Consider the following 19,149-nt stretch of genomic DNA (forward strand, 5'->3'; position numbering starts at 1 on the left):
CCAACTATATTTTAAAAACCTAGACCTTCCCTCTTTATATTCTCTTAGTCCCTTAGGTTCTCAACCACCCTAGTGTGAGCACTGCCTAGGGTCCTTGAGACTCATTTGAACTCTGACACACTGGGGAACTAATTTTTTCCAATCTTTTATGAACTCTTTGCTGAATGTGTGGTTCTTTTGTGAGCATTGCCCGGGGTCCCTGAGGCTCTTTGGGAATTTTGACACACTGGAAGCCTGGGTTTAATGTATTGCGGATGAATCATTGCTATGCTTCTAAGCTGTTATGTGGAAAGGCTTGGTTCCCAGGTTTATTTGGGCTTATGAAGGCTCTCTATAATGTACTAATAACTTTATGTATTTCATTCAGTTATTCTGGTATGTAATAACTATGTAATAATAGATTTGGGGATATTTAGTAAAGCTGGAGGGGGGGTTTCTTATATATTTTGTTAAAATTGGGTAGAAATCCTGCCTATAGGATTTAATTATGTTGATTGAACTGTGTGAGTACTATACTGTGTTTAGAAATCTTGCCTAAGGACTTTCATGATCATTTCGATTCTGTATTTGCATACTAGAGATCCTGCTTATTGGACATTCGTTCAATTATGCACATTAGAAATCATGTTAATAGGATCTATACATGTTTTCAGCAAAGGTGCATTAGCAAGCATGCCTATAGGATCTGGTTGTTTGAATTAACTGTCATTCCTCGCAAATTTGTTTAATTTCCGCCCATACACAATCAATAGATATTACGCCTATAAGGTTTAAATCAATCCAGCAATAGATATCATGCTTATAGGACTAAAATCAATTTCAAACCTAGAAATCATGCCTATAGGGTTTAAATCAATAGATATCATGCCTATAGGATTTAAGTCAGTTCAGCAATTAGAAAGCATGTCTATAGGAAATAAAATCTATCTTTATGAGTTTAAATCAGTGCTACACCCAGAAACCATGTCTATTGGTCTGTAATTAATAAGCTCATAGAAATCATGCATATAAGATTATGTTAACAGATTCTGAATTCAATTGCTATTGTCAATCACTTAGGCAATGTATCTGTAGGCCTTAATAACGATTCTGGATTTATAATTGTGACATATTACTGCCTGAAGTGCCCAGATTTATGCTGAATAAAATCAGTAGGCAAACAAATAGGTCTTAATGCTAGCCTTAATAAAATTGCCTTTTACACACTATTTTCTCACATAGACATCCTGCCTATAGGATTCCAAAGTTAATAGAGTTTGCTGATTCAATTGTGTGCTTTTGTTGCCTATGTGTTGAGGTCAATATGACCCCATACTTGTTCTTTATCTGAAAGTCCTACTTTTTTTTGTTTGTCATCTAGATTTCACATTTTTAAATAATACAGGATTGGTCTAGAACTATCCAAAATGGAGGTCCTAATACCTCTAGGGCCATACGTAAGGGACGTGTAGAGCACGCATAAGGACAATCTAGAAACTACTAGAACGCTTAAGTAACAACTTAAAGATAGTAATTGGGTAGTAAGGAGATGATAGTCAGTGCGCTATTGCTATGAGTAACACCCCGACTTGAGGGAGTTACAAAGTATTGCATGGAATGATCCTATAGGCTAAAAAACTTAGGACCATCCTCTATACCCCTATTTAGTATAAATTAAATATTGTATTTGTCCAAATTGCTTTCTCTCCTTTTAGACTAATTTGCTTACGGGACCCACCATTGTGGACCTCGAGGGGTGCCTAACACCTTCCCCTTAAGGTAATTTCAAGCCCTTACCCGATCTCTGGTGATGTAAACTGGTTGTACGAGTTATCTATTGTAGGTGCCCTAATGTACCTTAATCCGTTCGGTGGCGACTCTTCCAATTCCAATTCCTTACCCTCTCAGAAAAGAGTTGCCCAAAAATGTCAAAACCCGATTTTGCGAGAAAAAGGGGGCCAGACAAGGGTGAAGAAAACTCCCTAAGGATCCTTGGACATCTCAGTTCCCCCAGCAACATCATCACCCGTTGGTTCAGCCAAGTGTATCTCATCATCATCATATCTTGGCGTGGCGGGCGTGGTAAACATCACACATACTACCTCAGCAGTGTCGGCAATAAGGTTTTGCTCCTCAGGCTGTCAAGCTGGTGCAACCAATGCAGATAGTACCAGTGGATCTAGGACGGGGTGGTGTGGTTCAAGTAGCATATCAAAAGGTACATCCCCAGCCGTTGCAAGTATGGTCACCTCGTTCTTGAGCTTGTCAACCGACTTCTTGCTTGCTTGGGACTTCCTCATCTTCTTCACTTCTTTAGCCAACTCCTCAATAACCGATATGTGTTGTACTAGAGTGTTCATGATCTTCTTCTGGTTCTCTGATCACGCCTAACTGCGCCTTATAAAAAGGACTAAGCGGTCGCTGTAAATATAATCCGGTTCAAGTAGCATATCAAAAGGTAGATCCCTAGCCGTCGCAAGTCTGGTCACCTCCTTCCTGAGCTTGCCAACTGGCTTCTTGCTTGCCTGGAACTTCCTCATCTTCTTCACTTCTTTGGCCAAATCCTCAATAATCGACCCGTGTTGTACCAGAGTGTCCATGATCACTTTCTAGTTGTCTGATCATGCCCAACTTCGCCTTATAAAAAGGACTAAGCGGTCGCTGCAAATATAATCCGGTTCAAGAGTTCGGAGTCGAATCCTATAGGAACTAACCTATTTACTACACTTTAGTAAGGCTAATGATAAGCTCAGACAATTTTCAGATGCAAGATTTTATTTGAAAATTAACAGAAATTATTTAACTAAGGAAAAATGGCAATAAAGTTATCAATAAGTAATAGTGAAGTTGGATTCAGTGGTAAAAGGATCTAGGGTTATTGATTTCCCCAATTGTCGGATTAATTCCTAACACGTTAGCTATAATCTTGTCGTAACACTCTATAAAGATGATGAGTTCTTGTTTACCGTAATTATCTCTCGATCAATTACGATAATTTGCTAGAAGCATTCTCTCGAACTACTCTAGTTGACAATTTGTACAACTCATAAATATCACACCAAAGCTTCGTTATCTCTAACCCCGCTTTTAAATTCAACTAATTAATATCTTAACGTACCCGAAAGTGGCGTTGTTCAACAACAATCTAATAAAGTGTTCTTTCTCAAGCAACACAAGATAACTAGACACAATTAATCAAGGGCCCTTCAATTAATCACAAGACAACACATAGTTGAACAATTATAGAGTAAAAACGGCTCAATTATATTAAAACGTAATCAAGACTTCATCCAACAATTGGTTCCATCAACCCTAGATGATGGGTTAGCTACTCGTACTACTAGATAAGATTACAATATAAAAAGTCATAACCAACAATAGAATTAAGAAGAAGATGATGAAAAACACGTAGATGATTCTCCATCTTGCTCCTTTTTGTGTTCTTGCCTCCAACGTTCTTCTAAAAACAAGTCTCCCTCTTTTAGGCGAGTTAGGCTTCATATAGGTCAAGTTTAGTCACCTTTGGAATTACAAAATTGGCCTTGGGCTATTTTTTCTCGGAACCCCGTGTGCGGCCACCGATCAACCGCGGATTGACCGCACATTTTGCCCAGTGTTCTGCCTGACGTGTGCGTCCGCGGATTGACAGCACACCTGGAGGAGTTTCTGCCTTCATTTTCTTTCTTCTTTTTATGCGCGCTAACCTTCGATTGGCCTTCAATGCTCCATATTAACTCCAAAACACTCTTTAACGTCCTCATAATCCGGAATTGCTCCTGCAAAGGATAAAGTTCTTAATTAGAGCAATTTGTTATTATTTAACATTCAAATATCAATAAAGTGCAGCTAAGTTAGAGCGTAAATAGTAGCTAAACTACATAGTTATAGCCTACTATCAACACCCCACACTTAAACTATTGCTCGTCCCTGAGCAATCAAACCACACTCTACAGAGGGCTAACTTCACTAAGCGACTTCCCTGACTCGTCACACAAAGAATATTTCACATAGATTGAGCACAGTAGTGTAACATCTTCACCTCAAGAGCCGACTCCCACGGGCCACGCAATATTCCTAACTTGCTCACTTACTCTAACTCAGAGGTCAAGATTTACCTTTCCTTCATGAATCAAGTGCCTGCTCACGACAAAAGAGACTCATTCCACAATCAAATAAAATTCACGCACAATGAGGAATTTCAAAATAGACAGAATTCACTCACCCTCCGAAACGATATTGTTGTGCCACAAAAGATGCTCCATAGGCTTGTACATAGTGTACTACTCTACTAATCGAGCTCATTCAGTCTAGGATCAAGTATGACTTTATTTGGTTGTAATATAGGCTACGGGTCGGGTAGGATATATTTGGATATAAGAGTGACTACACCTCTCTAAGCATACTAGTACATATACTTTAACACTCAAATCCATAATTATGTCAAACCAACACTCCAACTTCAACACCACGTATATCGCCCCATACTTCTTTAAGCACAATTACATTAAAAGCCACCAAAAGGATATTATTCAGCATAATCCAACTATAATTTTTTTTCAATTCAAGTGGCTGCTTTTTCAACAAAGTGTGCCTTTCTCCTTATTTCATTAGTTCCACTCAAAATCCCCACTAACCACCCCACACTTTAACCTTTACAAGTTCATAGCAATTCAAGTGCTCACGAGAGGTGAAAGGGTTCACATAGATAGTTAATTCAAACAAAGGGCTAAGGCTTGTAATGTGGTTGTCAAAGAAATGGGATTACAAGATCAACAAGATTAACTACGATACAAAACAATTAGGCGGGTGGAATATATATATGGCTCAACAAAGAAACGCATATATCACTTCCAAGACTGAACAAGACTACTATTTTGCTTTGCAAACACAAGGGGCAAGTTCTAGGCATCAAATGCAGTGCACAAAATATAACAAGCCTCACACACACATGACATATGACTCACTCCAGATTGGATCATCAAAACACTCTAGTCAGGGTACTTAAGCCAAATTAAGAATATACAATTTAAGGCACTCTTACAAGAATCAACAATTGAGCCTAAGCGTCATATTAAAGTACCCGCTATATTTAAGTCATAACAACATTAAATGATCCTATTTCCATTTCATCCCATAGCCCACGAGTTCCTAACTAAAAATTAAAAACTAACTACACCCGGTTCAAAGGAAACCCTTGGAAAAGAACCGTGGCCAAAAGAAAAACCAAGAGGGAATTGATACACTACTACAAAAGAAAATCTTTTTGTGTTTATTTATTTATTTTTTCTTCGACTTTAATCCCTCAAGAAAGGACAAATCAAAACTCTTTTGAAAATTTTTGTTTTTTTTAATTATTAACTACGAAACTACACTATTCTACATATAACATACAAACAAGGTATCCCCCACCCCACACTTAAAATGATGGCATGTCCCCATTTCACACAAAATAAAGAAATGCAAGATAAAGGAAACTTCCCTGGTACATCAATCTTTATCGGAGACAGTCCCGGGGTCGAGGTGGCACGCCCTCCCCAGTGTATGCATCCAAGCCATAATCTTCTTTTCTGATTTTGCATTTTAGGTGGCTAGTGCATCAACTCAAGCCCCCAATTCTGTGACAGAAGTGCGCAACCCTACCATTTCATGATCTAAGACTGTCATCCGCGTATTCCGTCTGACCATAGATGTTCTTTCGGCCTCTACAACTTGCTCATGTGTGGGTGACTCAGCCCCAATTTCATCTTGCCTTTCATCTCCCTCCTTTGGTGCATCAGAATCATCACTATTAGCACCGCCAGGTACCATAGGGTATTTCCCAATGGTCACTTTATCTACCCGAAACTTTATTTCTTTCTTCACTCTTCCATCCACTCTCATGTTCTCCGGCACCCTTGCTTCCCGGCATAATCTAGTGACCAGAGAAGGGAAGAAGAACCCATACCTCTTCATTGGGCAACAAATGAACATCTCGTCGTGAATAACCTTGGCCACATCAGAATCATGGCCATTCATGAAGCACCAAATCAATTCAGCTCTGGGACCATTCACCTTAGTGGTGTTGGAGGAAGGCATGAGGCGGCTATTAATGATATACAGCCAACACATCCCTTCAAAGGTGAGTGAAGTCGAATGAAACATCTTCCTTGGCGTAATCCACACTACTTCCTTATTGGACACACATATTGTCCTAAAGAACAAACTCCACCCTGCTGATGATCTGATAGTAGTCCTCCGCATCAGGATATTCCCCAAACATTGGAAACTTGTAAGCTCTCCGAATGGCCTCTATGGATGCGTTCACATTTTTCTTTCACACCGTACAGACATGGTTCACATGTTCCGGGATGTTAGCTAAAACTCCCTCACAATCATCAAATTATCTTCGTCCGGTTCTTCAAAGAAAATATCCAGCCTGCACGGACCAATTCCCTGTATATATTGGGACAGTCATTTTGGAGGGACCCTATATCAATTCCCCTCTCCGGTACGGGTTTCTTTGATGCCTTTAAACCAAAACATTCCTGAGCCGCACTGGATACGAACTTGGTACGATCATACTGACGAACATTAGCCAAAACTCGTGGCCTGGATGATCCAGCATGACTGCTGGAGGATGAACCAATGGTTCTTCGTTTCTTGGATGGCGTCATACTACCTGAAACAAATATCACCATCAGCGAAAATCAAGATATGTGAATCAAGGGTGGTTACTCAGACTTCACCCGCACAATTGGTCACAAATTACATTCAAGACTCATTCTGGCATTTAAACAAACATTTGATGTGCACATTCACCCCAAATTTCTCAAACACCTAATTCGACCTCAATTCCAACACAGACTTAACAATGTACAATCCACTCAACAAAATCCACTATCCTCACATAACAACAAGTATATTAGCAATACAAAACACAGACAAGAATAAAAATGACTTCTATTACCATACAATTAAAAGAGAAGAAGAAAAGAATTTTTTTTTGGAAAAACTAAAAAAAATTGAAGAAAAAGGAAAATAGAAGCCATGGCACTTACCTGGCGATCTTGTGAGGAATAGAGATTGGGGAGTGATTGAGTAGAGAAGAGGAAGAAAGAGAAGTAGGTTTTTGCTTTGGGAATTTGGGGGGAAGGGAGAATAGTGTGCGTGGGGTGTTTTTGAGAGGGAGGGAAGGGTTTTCTTTTTGTTGTTTTCAAATTTTAGAGGGGGAAAGAAGGGGGGCAGGCGGTTATTAGTAAAAAAAAAGTAAAAACTAATGAAAAGAAAATAAAATAAAAAATAAATAAATAAATAAATAAACTTTAACTAAACCTAAAACAACGCCCAGTGCGCGTTCGGTCCATGGTCAATGCGCGGTCGCGCACGTGGGGCAGTAAGGGTCTCAAAATGCACGGTCCATGCGCGGACACAAACGTTTGGCTTTTGAAATTTTCCCCTTTTTCGCCACTTTTTACCTATCTACAAGTTGATTCCTTCACCCCGAGTCCTTCCAACACGCACAATTTCATCCCTGCACATTAATAGAAAGATCAATGCTTTCATAGTTCAAAATCAAATAAGAAAATCAAGCAAAAAGAAAATATTGGGTTGCCTCATAAGAAGTGCCTGATTTAATGTCGCGGCACGACGAATAACAAAACATGGGTTGCCTCCCAGGAAGCGCCTGATTTAACATCGTGGCACGACACAGACTTTCATTATTGCACTTCGCTCACATATTGGGGTTCTTCCAAGGATATCACAACTTTCTCCCCTTTTTCTTCAACCATTCCAAGGTAGTATTTCAACCTTTGCCCATTCACTTTAAACTTATTCGTTCCATCTTCAGACTCAATTTTTACTGCTCCACTGGAGAACACTTGCACAACTCTAAATGGTCCTAACCATCTAGATTTTAGCTTACCCAGAAACAATCTTAATCTCGAGTTGTATAACAACACGAAATCTCCGTATTTGAAGCTCCGATCTAGAATGTGCTTATCATGCATCATTTTCATACTTTCTTTGTACCATCTTGCATTCTCAAATGCATGGAACCGGAATTCCTCGAGTTCATGTAGCTCGGTGACTCTACTTGTGCTTGCGGTTTCCATATCCAAGTTCAACTGCCGCAGTGCCCATAGGGCTTTATGCTCAAGCTTCATCGGAAGATGGCATGTTTTTCAAAATACCAACTTTTATGGATACATACTAATTGGAGTTTTAAATGTTGTGCGGTACGCCCATAATGCATCATGCAGCTTCTTTGCCCAATCATCGTCGCATTCACTGTTTTGGTCAGGACACTTTTGATTTCCATGTTGGACACTTCTACTTGCCCCGCTCGTCTGTGGGTGGTAAGGTGTGGCAACCTTATGGCGAACTCCATACTTTTCTAACAACCTTGAAAACGATCTATTGCAAAAATGGGTTCCACCATCATTGATTATAGCTCTCGGAGTGCCAAAACGTGTGAAAATATTTTTCTTTAGAAAGATTGTTACTCATGTGGCATCATTTGTTGGAAGGGCCACAGCTTCAACCCATTTGGAGACATAATAAACTGCTACCAATATGTATTTGTTACCATACGAGCAGACAAATGGCCTCATAAAATCAATCCCTCACATGCCAAATACTTCCACCTCCTGAATTGTAGTCATCGGTATCTCGTGACGACGAGATATGTTGCTTGTCCGTTGGCACTCATCACAACTTTTCACCCAAGCATGGGCACCCTTGAATAAAGTCGGCCAATACAAACCCCACTCCAACACCTTCCCCATTGTTCGAATTCATCCAAAGTGCCCACCATATGGTGAAGCATGGCCAACCAGCAAAACCAAAGGTTGATCTTTCTCGGGGATACACCTCCGGATCATGTTATCTACACATATTATAAAGAGTAGAGGTTCATCCAAGTAATAAGACCAACAATCGCGAAAGAATTTTTTATTTTGAATTGAAGAGAGTTCATAAGGTACAATACTGCTTGCTAAATAATGAGCAATATCAGCATACCATGGCGTCTCCATTATTGCCACTGCTAGTAATTGTTCATCCAGGAATGTCTCAATTATATCTTCAACCTCTACCTTCTTTTCAGTTCCCTCCAACCTTGAAAGTTGGTCTGCCACTTGGTTATCTGTCCCTTTTCTGTCGTGGATCTCCAGTTCGAATTCTTGTAGCAAAAGAACCCAATTGATCAAGCGTGGCTTTTACTCCTTATTTTCTATCAATTACCTAAGTGTTGCATGGTCAGTATAAACAATAACTTTTTAACCAATCAAATTCGACCTGAATTTGTCTAATGCAAACAACACAACTAACATCTCCTTCTCAGTCACGGTATAATTGAGTTGTGCACTGCTTAACGTTCTGCTTGCATAGTAAATTGGCTGCATTATCTTGTCATTGTGCTACCCCAAGACTGCTCCTATAGCATAGTCACTCGTATCACACATGAGCTCGAACGGTTGCTCCCAGTTGGGTGAAACGATGATTGGTGTAGTCACCAGTCTATTCTTCAGCTCCTAAAATGCCAACCTGCTATCATTAGAGAACACAAAGGGATGATCCTTTTCAAGGAGTTTACATAAAGGGTTAGCAATTTTAGAGAAATCTTTTATGAACCGCCTGTAGAATCCGGCATGCCCAAGGAAACTTCTCACTGCCTTAACCGAAGTGGGCGGTGGCAACTTCTCAATCACGTCAACCTTAGCATAGTCGACCTTAATTCCTTTATTGGACACTCGATGCCCCAACACTATCCCTTCTTGTACCATAAAATGGCACTTATCCCAATTCAACACTAAATTTGTCTCCAAACATCTTTTTAGCACTCCTCTTAAATTGTGAAGATAGTCTTCGAATGAATCCCCCACCACGGAGAAATCATCCATAAATACTTCCATAATATCTTCAACCATATCCGTGAAAATGGCTAACATACGCCTCTAAAATGTAGCCAGTGCATTGCAAAGGCCAAACGACATTCTCTGAAAGGCAAAGATGTTATACAGACAAGTAAAAGATGTTTTCTCTCTGTCTTCAGGGGCTATTGAAATCTGATTGTACCACAAATATCCATCCAAGAAGTAGAAGAGAGACTGCCCAGCCAGCCTGTCCAACATTTGGTCAATGAATGGCAAGGGAAAATGGTCTTTCCGGGTGGCTGTGTTCAATTTCCGATAATCCATGCAAATTCGCCAACCCGTGACTGTACGAGTCGAGATCAACTCGTTATTCTCATTTTGCATGATCGTTATTCCTCCCTTCTTCGGCACACACTAAACAGGGCTGACCCAACTACTGTCAGCGATGGGCAAGATGATTCCCGCATCTAACCAATTGATCACTTCTTTCTTTACCACCACTTTCATATTCGGGTTCAGCCTTCTTTGATGTTCTCTAGAAGGTTTGTGCCCTTCTTCCAAGAGAATCTTGTGCATACAAAAAGCCGGGTTGATACCCTTTATGTCTATCATGGTCCAATCAATAACAGTCTTATATTCCTATAACACATGTACGAGTTGCTCTACCTGCACATCTAACAAATCGAATAATATAATAATAGGTAAAGTAGAATTAGGCCCTAAGAAGGCGTACCTGAGGTGAGCTAGAAGCGGTTTCAGGTCCAACTGTGGTGACTCCTCTATCGATGGTTTCACGGGTGGTGTTGTTCTTTCTTTTAAGCGTAGGGGCTCGAACTAGGGTTCCCTTGACCAGAACCCTTGACCTTCGAGAGCCATGACCCACTCTGCTAACTCTTCACCATCCACATTTTCCAAATTCATCAAGCAGGCTTCTAACGGATCTCTGACATTAAGGATCTCATCCTCCTCTTGTAGTATTACATCCACGACCTCCACTAGCGAGCAATTTGCAAATTCGCTGGGTCTCCTTATAGATTGTTGAACATTGAATATTATTTCTTCATTATTCAACCTCATTTTTAACTCACCAGTCTCGCAATCGATCAATGTTCTCCTAGTGGCTAAGAACTGCCTCCCCAAAATTATTAGTATTTCTTCATCCACTTGATAGTCAAGAATAACAAAGTCAACATGAAATACAAACTTTCCCACTTGGACAAGCACATCATCTAGAATTCCCGTTGGTCTTTTGACTATGCGATCAGCTAGTTGCAGCAACATTGAGGTCGGTCTAGCTCTGCCAATGCCTAGTTTTGTGTATATTGCCAAAGACATCAAGTTGATACTAGCTCCCAAGTCACACAATGCTTTAGCAAAAGCATAACTTCCATTTGTGAATGGGATAGTGAAACTACCGGTATCAGACAATTTTTGAGCCATAGGTCTTGTCACTACCGCACTGCAGGTCTAAGTCAGAGTTACAGTAGATAGGTCCTGAAAGTCAAATTTTCGAGACATCAGATCTTTCATCATTTTTGCATAGCCTGACATTTCCTTAAAGCATCCATCAGCGGAATATTCAAGTGTTCTTTGCTGTATTGATCATCTTTCTTTTGCTTGGCCAACCTCTGAGGGAATGATACAGTAATTAGCTTCTGCCCACTGCTTGGTGTCTTTTATTTATTAGGATCCTTCTCCACCACTTATTCTGGGAGTTGTTCAAGTTCCTTCTCCTTGCCTTTGTCAACTTGTGCCTGTTCAATTACAACCTTTGTGAGCTCCGTTGACTTGTCGGTCTCTAATATCACTGGAGTAATTGGCATTGCGTCTCTCCTAGATTGAGCAACTTCTTGCTCTCTGTCTAAATCTCTTCCATTCTTGAGACTCACTGCCATTAACTGATTTGGGTTATGCTCATTTGGATTGATGTTTGTGTCTGTAGGCAAAGTTCCGTGTGGGCAATTGTTCAAGGCCATAAATAGCTGTCCCAAATTCAATGCCGTTAATAGCCGAATCATGTGCAGCTAACATTTCTTGCATCTTTCCATTTGTCCCGATGAGTTGTTGCAGCATGCCCCTGATTTCTATCATATTTCTTGTTGTTGATGAGGCGATTGGTAAGCCAACTGTTGTTGGTGCTGCTAATTATAGCCCTGCTACCTTTGATAAGGCACGACTTGGCCATGTGGTCGTGCGCCCCCTGGATTGGTATTATGTTGTTGCTGGGTTGGTCTCTACTGCTGATTTTGAGGTCCCCATTGTTGTCCATCTTGCCTCTGACCTCCAAAATTATTGATATAATTCATGTCTTATTTGAAGCGCTGGTTATCATTCTCTCCACTCCATGAGCAAACATATGACTGATTAATGCAGGGAACGCATAGGCCTCCATTTGTCGTATCAACAATGCGCACCTGTTTCGTACCCATCTCATCAATTTTCTTTGTCAGCAAGCTTATCTGGGTCATGAGAGTGGCTATGTTTTCTGCATTTGTATTGTTTGGTTCAAGATCAATAGAATGCACTATTGGAGTGAGTGTTGTATCTCTCGTCATGCAGTCTAAATTTTGAGACATCTTGTCAAGAAGAATCTTACACTGTGAATGTTTTGCTGAAGAATGCACCCCCGGCTGAAGCATCTACATTGGCCTTCAGACTGTTAGCCAAACCCATGTAGAATCTTTGTCCCAGCATCTGATCCGGGATGCTATGGTGTGGACACTTCACCAGCATACCCTTAAACCTCTCCCAGGTTTCTTGCAAAGTCTCAGTCGGTTTCTGCCTGAATTGCAATATCTCATCAATTTGCCTCGCAGTTTTGTTGGGTGGATAGAACTTATTTAAGAACTTCTTGACTAGTACCTCCCAAGTAGCAATGGAGTTTACTGGGAGCGAATTCAGCCAAGTTTGAGCCTCCCCAGTCATTAAAAATGGGAACAGTAATAATTTAATTGCTTTAGGAGTCACATTCGGTTGTCTTTGAGTGACACAAATTGATAAAAGCTATTCAGATATTGTTGTGGGTCTTCGATGTACGACCCAGAGAACAACCCTTTATTTTGCAACAAGTGTAGCATGTTGTTGGTAATCTTAAATGTCTCCACTTGTATCTAAGGGACTACAATTGCGATGGCCAGGTTATCAGCAATTGGTTGTGCCCAATCATAAAGAGCAGCTTCCGACACAAGAGGTGCTACCACTCTGATGTTTGGATCAACTCGATCATTCATATTGTTCCCCTTGATTTTCTGGGCGTCGTCCATTTCAATTTAGAGTTGGTCGTTTTGTTTTAGCTGTTTTCCCTTCTTGTTAGCCCGATTCAATGTCCTAAATGCTTTCTCGAGATCTGAGAGCCCTTCAAAAAGTTCACCAGTTCTCAAGGAGCTTCTAGGCATGCACCTGAGTCACAAAAGAGTTCAAACATGAGAATTTCAATGGAAATATTTTTAACACCACAGAAAATATATCTAAACTAAAAATCCAAGAAATTCTTCCAAGTTGTAATAAATAACATCGTTAGTTCCCTGGCAACGACGCCAAAATTTGATCATGCCCAACTTTGCCTTATAAAAAGGACTAAGCGGTCGCTGCAAATATAATTCGGTTCAAGAATCCCACAGGGAACTAACCTATTTACTACACTTTAAGTAATGCTAATGATAAGCTCAGACAATTTTCAAATGCAAGATTTTATTTGATAATTAACAAAAATTATTTAACTAAGGAAAGATGACAATAAAAACTATCAATAAGCAAGAATGAAGTTGAATTCAGTGGTAAAAGCATATAGCGTTATTGGTTTCCCCAATTGTCGGATTAATTCCTAACACATTAGTTATAATCTCGCCGTAACACTCTGTAAAGATGATGAGTTCTTGTTTACCGTAATTATCTCTCGATCAATTACGATAATTTTCTAGAAGCATTATCTCAAACTGATCTATTTGACAATTTGTACAACTCATAAATATCACACCAAAGCTTCGTTATCTCTAACCCCGCTTTTAAATTTAAGTAATTAATCTCTTAACTTACCCGAAAGTGGTGTTGTTCAACAACAATCTAATCAAGTGTTCTTTCTCAAGCAACACAAGATAACTAGACACGATTAATCAAGGACCCTTCAATTAATCACAAGACAATACATAGTTGAACAATTATAGAGTAAAAACGACTCAATTATATTAAAACATAATCAAGACTTCATCCAACAATTGGTTCCATCAACCCTAGATGACGGGTTTAGCTACTCATACTACTAGACAAATTACAATATAAAAATTTATAACCAATAATAGAATTAAGAAGAAGATGATGAAAAACTCGTAGATGATTCTCCGTCTTGATCCTTTTAGTGTTCTTGCCTCCAAAGTTCTTCTAAAAACAAGTCTCCCTCTTTTTGGGCAAGTTAGGCTTCATATAGGTCAAGGTTAGTCACCTTTAGAATTACAAAATTGGCCTTGGGCTATTTTTTCTCGGAAGCCCGTGCGCGGCTGCTGATCAATCGCGGATTGACCACACATTTTGCCCAGTGTTCTGCCTGAGGTGCGCGGCCAGTGCGCGGCCGTGCATTGACAGTGCACCTAGAGGAGTTTCTGGCTACGTTTTTCTTTCTTCTTTTTACACGCGCTAACCTCCGATTGGCCTTCAATGCTCCATATTAACTCCAAAACACTCTTCAACATCCTCATAACCCAAAATTGCTCCTGCAAAGCATAAAGTTCTTAATTAGAGCAATTTGTTATCATTTAATATTCAAATATCAATAAAGTGCGGCTAAGTTAGAGTGTAAATAGTAGCTAAACTAGTTAATTATAGCCTACTATCATTGTCTATAATCTTCTTCAACTTCTCATCAAGATTAGAGTAGACATGTGGTGCCTATGCAGATGATTGTGCTGCAACAATACTAGATATGTCAGACAGCTTTGAAGTAGCTGTCTGCATCCAGTTGTTGAGACTCGCCAATGTCTGGTAGACTCGCATATCAGATAGTGGAGCTGTATACATGGGAACTAGCCTTGGAGCATGTGCAGGGTCTGCCCTGGGGGCTGTGGTAGGATCTAAAGATGAGGGCAGAGGCATAGCAGCAGCACTGGAATAGGGTTCAGCAGAGGTGGATGGAATGTGAGCTATCTTAGTAACTACTACTGTCTGCTCATCAGACTGGCCTGTGGTGGTAGAAGGTTGATCTCTCTTCTTTGGGTTGGTCGCATCCATCAATGAATACCAGTTAAATGGCTTCTTCGGCTTCACCTTGGTGTTATATTATCTTGCTTCTACCTTTGCATTAGTGAGGTACTCTGTGATAGTGTTGGGATAAGGGTAGGCCGGGCTAGTCTGCTGTGCTACCAATAAAATGTTGGTCGACATCACGACACCCACTTTAATTGGGTACTCGACCATAATAGAAGCCACAAGCAAGCCCTAGGGAGATGCACATGAGTCTTATTCTGGCACAGATCAAGTCTACTGCAAACAAAGGTCTATCATCCCTTCGCCTCGAAGCTCAATGTGTTCTGCTGAAGAGGAACCCCAGCAGTGATCCATGGTGGTGGTGGCCCTGGTGGTGCTAAGATCTCTGCTATCCAAGGTCGGACTTCTTCTTTCATTGCACACTTCTCCAGAAATTCCTTCAGCTCCAAGTCCTTAAACCCTAAGAACACATTTAGTGTATGGTGATCAAACCTCACCTTGAGGTTGCATATTTTAGTCACCTTCGTCCCCTTCTTGATGTGAGAAACATTTGTGTAGAACTCTCGGACGAGGTACTCCTTTTCATCCTCAACTCTCTCAGTAAACCATATACAACCCTTTCGTGATCTGAACTGCCTCAGCACCACTGGGTTGTATTTATCCAAATCCTTCAATAAAAACTACCGCTCAAGTGTCAAGGATCTCACCAACCACCGCATACGAAAATCAGTGAAGGCAGCCAAACTGACGAACCTATCCTCCTATATCTCCTTTTACTTCAATCTCTCCATACCCGTGGATGTATCATCTCCCCCTCTACCATCATCAGGGATATCTTGTATAGTCTGTGCCTCTATGCCTGCAGCAGCTGCTGGTTTAGAGGTCTGGCTAGCACTCTCCGACCCCTCAGAAGTGTTGCGAGATAAAGAGGCCTCATCCATGAGTTTGAATTGCCCCTGTGTCCTAGACTGTGTGGCTGTCTGCTCCTCTTGAATAGAGGCTGACTAGCCCTCTGAAGCTTCCCTAGACGGGACATAGGAACTAGACTCAGAGAGGTCTTCACCTCTCCCTCTTCCTGTTGTGGCCTTCTTCCTTATTGTTTTGGGCTAGCCAAGGAGCAAGGTACCTCTACCTCAACCCTTAGAAGATTCACCTCTTCCTTTTGTAGTGTCGCCACGGTCTCGCGATAGAACCATTATTTGTATCAAAGCAAAGAAGATTGTTAGTTGCCAGTTATCATTCAACACATTCACGACTTATGTAGGTAAGGGAGAACAATGTGGACATAGTGGGATTATGACAAAAACAACAGGCTGCTGAAACTGGGGCTGCGGTCCGTAGATTTTTGAAGTGCGTACCGCACAATTACAAGTGTGGCCGCACTTCTATCAAAGAATATCAGAGGCTTATAAGGTCCTCTGTAAAGATAGTGCGGAGCTTGTTTTGCGGCAGTAGGAGAAATCTGCGGTCCGCATAATTCCAATTGCGGCCTCCTTAAGGTTTCTGCAGTCTGCACAATTAAAGTAAGGTCACAGATGCACTTGCTTCACTAGGTCACCCAAAACTTCTAATCTGCGGACCACACAAATTCAAATGCGGCCGCAAATTTCAAAAACTACACACAGGCAAACTTTTCTACTTAGATTTTTCAATTACTTGCACAAATAGATATGGAAACATGGTATAAACATGAAATCTTATTAACCCAATCCATGATAGCCTGTATTATTAACTACCTAGTTCAGATCTACTTTACAGGGACACAAAGATGAACTCTAATAATAGATGGCTTGAAAAGAAACTAAAAATTTTAAAATTAAACTAACACAAAAATTCAACCTGAAATGAAACATACCATATAGAGTGAGTGCACTGAGTGTATAAGCACATGTGGTTGTGTGTGGGGACAATGAAAATATCTCAAGAAAGTTGCAGAATAACGGTGATTTTTAGGAGAGGGAAAAGTGTAAAATGAACTAAAGTTTCCTATTTATACTAAAAATCCTAAGAGGGAAAAGGGTCGAGTGCGGCCGCAGATTTTCATTTGCGGTCCACACTATATCACCTGGGGCAGACGTCTCTACTCTTAATGTACGGTCCGCATATATTTGGGAGCGGTCGTATATTTCCACTTGCGGTCGCACATTAGCCTCTGCACTGACAGGCTCAAACTTCAGAGAGTTAACATTTTTACACTTTTGAAAGATTCGAATTGTGTGGTCCGCACGAGAAATGTGCGGCTGAATGCCATCCTGTTGTGTCACACAGAAATGTGTGATCCACAAAATAAAGCGCAGACCACAGATCTTTGAACACTTAGCCATTCTTGCAAGTCATACTCAACCCTATAGCACACTTCAAATCAAGTTAGAACACAAATAACACCTAACTACAAAAGAAAAAGGAAAAGAACATGGGTTGTCTCCCAAGAAGCGCCTGATTTAACATCGCACACGACGCAAAATACCCTCAAGTGAAGTAAATGACCGCCACCACGTGGCTATCTCCAAACTTGCCGAAGTAGTGCTTCACCCGGCGACCATTGACTCAGAATACTTCATTGTTCAATTTCAAATGGACCACTCCACTTGGATTTTAGCTTCTCGGGAAACATTCTCAACCTTGAGTTATACAACAATACAAGATCGCCCACCTTGTACGCTTTGTTCCAAATGTATTTGTCATGAAGATATTTCATATTTTCTTTGTACAAGGACAAACTCGCATATGCTTGGTATCGAAACTCATCCAATTTATTCAAATGTGCAACCATCAAGTTAGCGGCTACATCCCAATCAAAGATTCAACTTCTTTAGAGCCCACATTGCCTTGTGCTCTAGTTCCACTAGAAGATGACAAGCTTTCCTGGATACCAACCGGTATAGAGACATTCTGATAGGTGTTTTGTAAGCTGTCCAATAAGCTCATAACACATTATCAAGCTTCTTGGACCAATCCATTCAATTAGCATTCACCGTTTTAGACAAGATACTCTTTATCTCCCGGTTGGAGACTTCCACTTGCCCACTAGCTTGGGGATGATAGGGAGTCATGACCTTGTGAGTGACACCATACTTGCTAAGTAAAGTGTCAAAAGCTTTTGTTGTAAAAGCGTTACCCCCCATCACTTATGATTGCATGTGGAGTACCAAATCTTGTGAAAATATTCTTCTTCAAGAAGTCCACAACACTTCTCGCCTCATTGTTGGGTAAAGCGACGGCCTCAACCTATTTAAACACATAATCCACTTCAACCAAAATGTAGGTGTTTCCACAAGAGATTATAAGAGGGCTCATGAAGTCAATACCCCAAACATAAAAAATATCAATCTCCAAGGCGGTTGTGAGAGGCATTTCATTTTTCTTTGAGATTCCACCGGCCCGTTGACATTCATCACATCTTTTCACCAAATCACTAGCATCCTTATAAAGAGTAAACCACAGCTAAGCACTTTGGTCGTCGTTCTTGCTCTACCATGATGACCATCATATGGAGAAGAATGACAAGCCCTAAGAATATCACCTTGCTCTTCTTCCATCACACACCTCCTAATTACCCCATCCGTACAAATTCGGAAAAGGTATGGTTCATCCCAATAATAATCTTGACAATCTCTTTTGAGCTTCTTCCTTTGGCTTGAAGAGAACTCACCCAGAGTGATTCCACACACAAAAAAAATTTCCAAGTCCGCCAACCATGGCACCTTTTTCATTAAAATTACCAAAAGTTTCTCATCAGGGAAAGATCTGTTGATTTCAAGGCCATCATGCGGCCTCCCATCCTCCTCAAAACGAGATAAGTGGTCTGCCACTAGGTTTTCACTACCTTTCTTATCTTAGATGTCAATATCAAATTCTTCTAACAAGAGTATCCATCTCATCAATCGACCTTTGGAGTCCTTTTTGCTCATAATATAACGAAGCACCGCATGGTCTGAGTGGACAATAATTTTTGCACCCATCAAGTACGGGTGGAACTTCTGAATTGCAAACACAATAGCAAGGAGCTATTTCTACATAACGGTACAGTTGACTTGGGCACTATTCATGGTCTTACTATCATAGTAGACCATATGAAAAATCTTGTTGATACGTTGCCTCAAAACATCCCCAACCGCTA

General features: G+C 40.6%; 1 protein-coding gene and 1 non-coding gene across 2 annotated transcripts; one reads left to right on the forward strand and one right to left on the reverse strand.

The window, feature by feature from the left end:
* Positions 1–7,676: 7,676 nt before the first annotated feature.
* Positions 7,677–8,123, reverse strand: LOC138887905 (uncharacterized). The gene has a single exon (XM_070169696.1). The coding sequence runs from the start codon at positions 8,121–8,123 to the stop codon at positions 7,677–7,679; it is 447 nt and encodes a 148-aa protein (XP_070025797.1).
* Positions 8,124–12,537: 4,414 nt separating this feature from the next.
* LOC138888820 (small nucleolar RNA R71) lies at positions 12,538–12,644 on the forward strand. Its single transcript, XR_011406399.1, has one exon. It is a non-coding gene; the product is annotated as a small nucleolar RNA R71 (small nucleolar RNA).
* The last annotated feature ends 6,505 nt before the right edge of the window (positions 12,645–19,149 follow it).

The sequence above is a fragment of the Nicotiana sylvestris genome, chromosome 3 (assembly GCF_000393655.2).
Source record: "Nicotiana sylvestris chromosome 3, ASM39365v2, whole genome shotgun sequence".
NCBI classification, from domain to species: Eukaryota; Viridiplantae; Streptophyta; class Magnoliopsida; order Solanales; family Solanaceae; genus Nicotiana; species Nicotiana sylvestris.